Raw genomic sequence first — 7987 nt, 5'->3', positions numbered from 1 at the left:
TGATTTTTGCTTCAACACTTCTAAAAAGAATAAGACACTGAAAGGATAAACAGTTTAACCAAAATTGAAAAAATAACTCTGACAAAATTAAACTCAAAAGTAGAGAATTGAGACAATACGCAATTGCACAGTTAAGGACAGTTTTGTGCTTGGTGAGCAGGATTGTACTGTATATGTCCACCCTTAATTACAGTTGTGATGGGGGTAAGCCCTAGCCCAGATGACCAGAGTTTCTGTTTAATATAACAGTAACCAATTTTTTTTCCTCAAACCATTGTGGAATTTCTGGGACTTTGAATGTGTTGATTTTGCAATTACATTTTATTTTAGTGTGAAACTCAAGTGGTGATCAGTAGGCATTGTTTCCAGAGGTAGGCCTTATCTCAGGGTTTACATTAAATAAATACTGACAGAGCATCTTGAAATAGTCCAAAAATAGTATGAGATTAACAAGGGATTTCTTTGAGAAGTGCAAAATTTAAAATATGGCATCCACTGTATTTCTAATTCACAGGACCTTGGAGATAGGTTAAAGCCACGTGTCTGGACCTCCCCGACAGAGATTACTGACCGGGCCCATTAACCTGGATTTAAGGACTCATGCAAACTTTCTAGCATAAAGCCACATACACACGGTGCGATAAAACTACCGATATGGACTATAGTCCATATCGGTAGAAAATATAGTGCATATCGCACCGTGTGTATACACCTTGCAAAGCCAATGCGCGGTCCCACTGGGTTAACATTGCAAGAAGGCAGGCCAATTTTGACTAGAAAGTGTACAATCTAGTTTCTAGTATAGTCAACATTGTATATAGTCAAAATTGTACATAGCCAAAATTGCACTGTGTGTATAGTCAATATCGGTGGTTCTTGGATTCGGTGAGTTCAAGGGAAAACGCAAAGTCAAAATCGGCCTTTAGGCAGAATCGCACCATGTGTAGGGGGAGGGGGGGGGGGGAGGTGTTGTGTCCCAGGGGTTCTGTGAACCAAATCCTGACATTTTTACTTTAAATAGGGATTTTCCCCAACTTTACACCTACTGGATTAAGTGAAGTAAAATTTGCGGTAAAGTTATTGCTGATAAATTATTGTGGCTAACTGAATAGGGGTTTTTCGCGATTTGTCGTAAAATCGCAGTTTTATATGTGAAAATGGGTTATTGCAGCAAACTGAATACTCCCCTATGCACAGCAGGCACTACCTGCTCAGTAGATGCTGTCAAGCAGGGAGGTGCCGGGCAGGGGTGTAGTATGGTATGCCGGCAGTCGGGCTCCCGGCGACCAGCATACCGGCGCCGGGAGCCCGACTGCCGGCATACCAACAGCGTGGGAAGCGCAAATGAGCCCCTTGTGGGCTCGCTGCGCTCGCAACGTTGCGGGCAGTGTGGCGCGCTACGCGTGCCAAGCTATTTGTTCTCCTTCCAGGGGGGTCGTGGACCCCCATGAGGGAGAAAATCTGTCGGTATTCCAGCGCTGGTATACTATGCGCCGGGATCCCGACAGACAGCATACTGAAGACCACCCCCGGCAGAAGAGACACTCACCCCGCTCTGCTGTTGCTGCTGGCTGCCACTGTGTCTGACAGATGCAAGCAGCGTGAAGCGCAGCTCCAGTGCAGGTCTCCGGCTCGGGCCCTCCGGCTCCTTCCCTCCTATCTTGTCCCAGCTGCACTTTGGCAGCGGCATCGGCAGCACTGTCCCGCTGACCTGTTAGTGGTAAATACCGCACTCCCCCCTCTCTCCCCTCCTCCTGTGGACATAAGTGTAAGGTGCATTAAGTGTTGCACTACTACTGTGGGCGATCTGTGTGGCACGACTACTGTGGGCGGTCTGTGTGGCACGACTAATGTAGGCGTTCTGAGTGCCACAACTACTGTTTTTAAGAGACAATTATGATTAAACATTAAAATACACAGACAGGCAATCAAAATCCCATTATTTTTCTTTCATAGCCTTTTAAAATATACTTTATGGTTTAATTTAAACAAAAAGGGACATGATAACTTATCTGCCTTAGGTAGATAATGCTTATTGAACCTAATTATTTTTTTGGTACAAAAAATAAAGTAAGTATGAAGTAAAGGAATGTGTAATGACTCTCAGAGTCAGGCAAGAGTGATATTTTGATGGTCAGAATTTAAAAGTGATACAGATGTGTCTGCTTGCATCTTTGCTGCTTTATGCAGCTTATTTTGATGCATTGCAGAGGTGGGGAGGGTACTAATTACCCAGGCCAGGTCTGATGGAGGGGCCCAGTGGGGCCGTGGTCCCATCCCCCCTACCTGGCAGCAGCAGCTGATCTTCTCCTCAGCCCAGCACACGCTTCTTTGTGCTTGGCTGCAGTGTGGCCAGGGAGGCGCTTAAAATATTTTTTTACTGTATTTTTTTCTAAGGGTACATGGTTGTAACTCCTGTGATTAGGCAACATCCTTTGAAAAGTACCAGGGCCCAGCCAGACTCTCTACTGCCCTGCCTGGCACAGCGTAGCGCCCGCAGTACAATAACCAGCGGGCACTTGCATATGCATGCTCCCACTCACTCCGACGGACCCAGCAGTAGTGGGAGCATAGCGGAGCAGTGCTGCTTGCTCCCCCTTCTAGGTGCGGGTAGCAGGAGCTTCGCTTCCCCTACCCGCAGTGTCTGTGTGCTTACTGTTGGTTTGTACACACGTGCCCGCACCAGTATGTTATGCCGCTGCTTATAACCCGCGCAAACTTTATAAGGACACCTCTGTATGTGGATTGAGGACTGAGATTTTTTTCCTCACATACACCTCACATAAAACTGTAGCATCAGGAGTGTAAATTCCGAGGAATTTTTTCGAAACTTTGTCTCCCAATAGCTGAAAAACTGTGAAGTCTAGAAAAGATGGGGTTGTAGCTATATAGTAGTATCAAGTGTACAAAGTTTCATGAAAATCGGAGTCAGTAGGTGTCATAGCCTGGGTGAACTGACATGGAATAACCCTATACTGAATAAGATGAAGAGTTGTTTGGGACCTGGATGACTGTGAGGCATTAACCATGCATACCATAATACTGGTTCTAGTAAATGCAGGAAATTTATGCAAGTTTATATATTCAATGTTCTACGAAGTCATCAATTATTTGGGAATTCAATCAGCTACGTGGATTACCGCACAAGGGTGATTCATTTAGTGGGGATTACCCACGCCGAGGATGGACTATTCCTTGCAGCCTCAAGAGCTGTGAGGAAAAGTCTGAGAGAAAAAGGCACCATCGGGGGTTTAACGTACGGGATTCTGTGGGTTGACCCTTGGTTTACTGCGCAGGAAAAGGCTAAACTCTGTGTCTAACTGAATTCCCCCTATACCTTTTCTTATGCAGAAATAAACGTGTTGTGTTGTTTTAAAATACATAGTAGGCATTTACTAAAGTCCCATATTTCAATTAGCCTTGACTTACCCAAATAACATTTTATTATAATTGTAATTATGTATAGTCTCTCATTACACAGTCTGGTAGCTGGAAATGCCCAGACGTTTTCTGAAGTAATAAAATATAATCAAAAGACCAATAATCACAACACTTAGGATAAACACAGCAACAGACAGTCCAATAACAGCACCTAGAAAAGAAAGAATAAGTTCATTTTGATAAGCAAAATTACACTTTTTTTGTGAAATCAGTGATGTATAATTATTATTATTATTAACAACAACAACAACAATAATAATAATAATAATAATAATAATAATAATAACGGCAAACTATTATTTGCAAAACACTGGGAATTAATAATCTACTCACATTGAAGTATTGTATTTTGTATAAATCAATAAAATCTGTAAGTAGCCCCATGTGATCTCATATAGCAATGGGAGGTGAGTGAACTACAGCAGCTGTAGGTCGCAACCTGGATTAGTTCATTACGTAACCATTTAGAAAAAAGGAAGGAGGGCTTTTACAAATTTATTGAATCACAAATTAAACGCAGTTAGGGTACATACAGTATGAGGAAATAATTAAAAATATACATTCTATTCTATAAGCAATACAGTAATACTACAGTGCATCCAGAAAGCATTCACAGCGCTTCACTTTTTTCACATTTACAATTAATGAACAAATACATTGTTCCCCTCAAAATTCTACACCCAATACCCCATAATGACAACGTTAAAAAAGTGTTTTTGAGATTTTTGCAAATTTATTAAAAAATAAAAAACTAAGAAATCACATGTACATAAGTATTCACAGCCTTTGCCGTGAAGCTCAAAACTGAGCTCAAGTGCATCCTGTTTCCACTGATCATCCTTGAGATGTTCCTACAGCTTAATTGGAGTCCACCTGTGGTAAATTCAGTTGATTGGACATGATTTGGAAAGGCACGCACTTGTTTATATAAGATCCCATACTTGACAGTGCAATGTCTGAGCACAAACCAAGCATGAAGTCAAAGGAATTGTCTGTAGACCTCTGAGACAGGATTCTCTCGAGGCACAATTCTGGGGAAGGGTACAGAAAAATATCTGCTGCTTTGAAGGTCCCAATAAGCACAGCGGCCTCCATCTTCCGTAAATGGAAGAAGTTCAGAACCACCAGGACTCTTCCTAGAGCTGGCTGGCCGTCTAAACTGAGCGATTGGGGAAGAAGGGCCCTAGTCATGGAGGTGACCAAGAACCCGATGGTCACTCTGTCAGAGCTACAGCATTCCTCTGTGGAGAGAGGAAAACCTTCTAGAAGGACAACCATCTCTACAGCAATCCACCAATCAGGCCTGTATGGTAGAGTGGCCAGACGGAAGCCACTCCTTAGTAAAAAGCACATGGCAGCCCGCCTGGAGCTTGCCAAAATGCGCCTGAAGGACTCTCAGACCATGAGAAACAAAATTCTCTGGTCTGGTGACACTATGCTTGAACTCTTTGGTGTGAATGCCAGGTGTCATGTTTGGAGGAAACTAGGCACTGCTCATCACCAGGCCAATACCATCTCTACAGTGAAGCATGGTGGTGGCAGCATCATGCTGTAGGGATGTTTTTCAGCGGCAGGAACTGGGAGACTAGTCAGGGTAGAGGGAAAGATGAATGCAGCAATGTACAGAGACATCATGGATGAAAACCTGCTCCAGAACGCTCGACCTCAGACTGGGGCGACGATTCATCTTTCAGTAGGACAATGACCCAAAGTGCACAACCAAGATATCAAAGGAGTGGCTTCAGGACAACTCTGTGAATGTCCTTGACAGGCCCAGCCAGAGTCCAGACTTGAATCTGGTTGTACATCTCTGGAGTAATCTGAAAATGGCTGTGCACCGACGCTTCCCATCCAACCTGATGGAGCTTGAGAGGTGCTGCAAAGAGGAATGAGAGAAACTGCCCAAAGATACAGTAGGTGTGCCAAGCTTGTGGCATCATATTCAAAAAGACTTGAGGCTGTAATTGCTGCCAAAGGTGCATCAACAAAGTATAGAGCAAAGGCTGTGAATACTTATGTACATGTGATTTCTTAGTTTTTTATTTTTAATAAATTTGCAAACATCTCAAAAAAACTTTTTTTTATGTTGTCATTATGGGGTATTGTGTGTAGAATTTTGAGGAAAAAAATGAATTTAATCCATTTTGGAATAAGGCTGTAACATAAAAATGTGGAAACAGTGAAGCGCTGTGAATACTTTCCGGATGCACTGTAAATGAATTGAAACATATGTGGAACAAAATTCAAATATGTCCTATACACAAGTCATATCACATTTACTGTAGACCGAATGAGGACATATATTGTACTGTATCTTTAGGATCAACTAATAACCATTAGCATCATACAGTAGAAGGACAAGAATCATAGATCAGGAAAAAAAAATTCCTAAATACATAAAACATATAATTTAAATGGTTTGGATAGAATATAATAGGATATTTACTAAACAACCTAAGTTAAACAGTAGTAAACACAAGAATGATTGGCAGCATGTAAGAAAATACAATGTGAAATAGAAATTAGCATTGTACACTGAAATAGCCACTATGGGGTATATTCAATTAAAGTCGGATCCATTCCGACATGTATTTGTCGGAATGGATCCGACAACCCCTATTCAATCCCATCTAAAATTCGACTTTTTCAAGTCGAATTTAGATGGGACCCAGAGGAGGAGAGGGGGGGGGGCGAGCTGCGGGGGGACAGCCAGCGGCAGCCAGAGGAGATCAGCGCTGCAACAGGATGTCACTCATCCGCCCAACCTCACGGCAGCTTCCACCCGGTTCCAGCAGCGTGCTGGAGCCGGGTGGAAGCTGCCATGAGGTCGGGAGGGTGAGTGACATCCAGCTGCAGCGCTACTGTAGCGCTGATCTCCCTGTATGCCCGCCGGCTCCCCTCCCCGTCTCCCTGCGGCTCCCCCCCCCCCCCCTCGCCTCCTCTGGGTCCATCTCATTCCAACACAATTTTGATGTCGGACTGAGATGGTCGAAAAGGGGGCCAAAACCTGTCGGATTTGTCCCCGTTTTCGACATTAACACGTGGATCGGCAGCTATTCCGCCGATCCACATGCTTTTCGACAAGTCGAATTTATCGACTTGTCGAAAATTTTTGCAAAATATTGAATATGTCGAATCAGGATTCGACCCAAAAAAAGTCGAAAACTGCCGTCTTTTCGACAGACGGCAGTTTTCGACTTCAATTGAATATACCCCTCTGTATGAGACTCAAACTGTGGAGGAACACACACCATCATCAAATGAATAATGCATGTATGATATTCTAGAACTTCCCTCTTTAATTCAAATCTTAGATCCTGGTGTTCTCAAATGTAAAACGCAAATTACAAAAATGGATACAGTAATCATGAGAATAAAGCCGCTCTCTCCTGGCTGACAACAACTCCTGGTAGATAAGACATAATGATGCCACTAAACATAACAGAATTTGTAAAGTGCAGCAGGCATAAGCAATTCCCACTTTGTTTAATATAGTGAAAACAGCATATGGTAATGTATTCCAATGCTTAATTCAAAGCTTAATCAGTAATAGAAAAGTTGGGTATGAAATTCTACAGCTCCAATTTAACATGTAATGCAGGGTGTTAGAGCTGTACTGCTTTTGATATACTTTAATTAGCTCGACTACAACTGCTCTAAATCGTGTACTTAGAAAGCATTTCTGGACGATCCAACAATCTTGATTTAGCAATCAACCCTGATTATTAATAGTGTCCAAGTAGTGTGGATTGTAAACTATGGTGTAATAAGGACTGTTGCCAGGGGCGGATTGGCCAAAGGGCTCACCAGGAAGATTCCTGGTAGGATGACGAGTCTGTGGGACCTGTTTTGTGTGTTGTCATGTTGTTCCACAGCTGAATTGACAGGTAGCCCACCACACTCATTACACTGCATTGTCCCCATTTATTCTGTTATTCCATCTCTGCAGTATAGCAACTCTGCCATCCAGTGATGCTGCCATGGCTACACGGTATGTTTACCTCTTGTGCTGCCCATGTTGGGCTACTTCTACAGTATTTTACAGGGACACTTTTAGTTCCCAATCTACCCCTGGTCTCAGACACAACTGCAGCAAAAGACGCAAGAAAGGACGAAATTGCGTCTAATCAGGCCCTATGAGCAGGGATCCTGCACCCTCAGCAGACCCCACCCGCTCATCGGACCTGTCCCTATTAGGGCTGCTTCCATTTCCTGGGCTGGTTTTCCATCCCAATCCGCCCCTGGCTGCTGCTACTCAGTTTCCCGCTGACTTCTTTCTGTTCTGCTACTTTTTGATCTTAAGCTTAAAGAAAAGTGTAGGCATAAAAAAGTGGATTTGTAATCGTCACCATCAATATTTAATCTACTGACGTGCTTTTCCGCACAATTTTATGATGGTTTTGTCTGTGTAAGTATACGGTACCACAATATAATTCTCAAGTTTTTTATTAAAATTAACCAAATACATTGAATTTAAAATGCCTCAAAGTATTAGCATTATATAATTACATATAATAATCTTAAAATATATATTATTACATGTATC

General features: G+C 42.7%; 1 protein-coding gene across 1 annotated transcript in view; it reads right to left on the bottom strand.

The window, feature by feature from the left end:
- Positions 1–1285: 1285 nt before the first annotated feature.
- The window catches only part of ACP3 (acid phosphatase 3), a 238985-nt gene continuing 232283 nt past the window's right edge, over positions 1286–7987 (bottom strand). The window contains exon 11 of the mRNA XM_063922366.1: positions 1286–3592. Within this exon, the coding sequence (XP_063778436.1) occupies positions 3474–3592 (119 nt within the window). The 3' untranslated portion in view covers positions 1286–3473. The remainder of the gene's footprint in view (positions 3593–7987) is intronic.

This window comes from Pseudophryne corroboree, chromosome 5, assembly GCF_028390025.1.
Source record: "Pseudophryne corroboree isolate aPseCor3 chromosome 5, aPseCor3.hap2, whole genome shotgun sequence".
NCBI classification, from domain to species: Eukaryota; Metazoa; Chordata; class Amphibia; order Anura; family Myobatrachidae; genus Pseudophryne; species Pseudophryne corroboree.
This window is presented reverse-complemented; position numbering and strand designations above follow the sequence as displayed.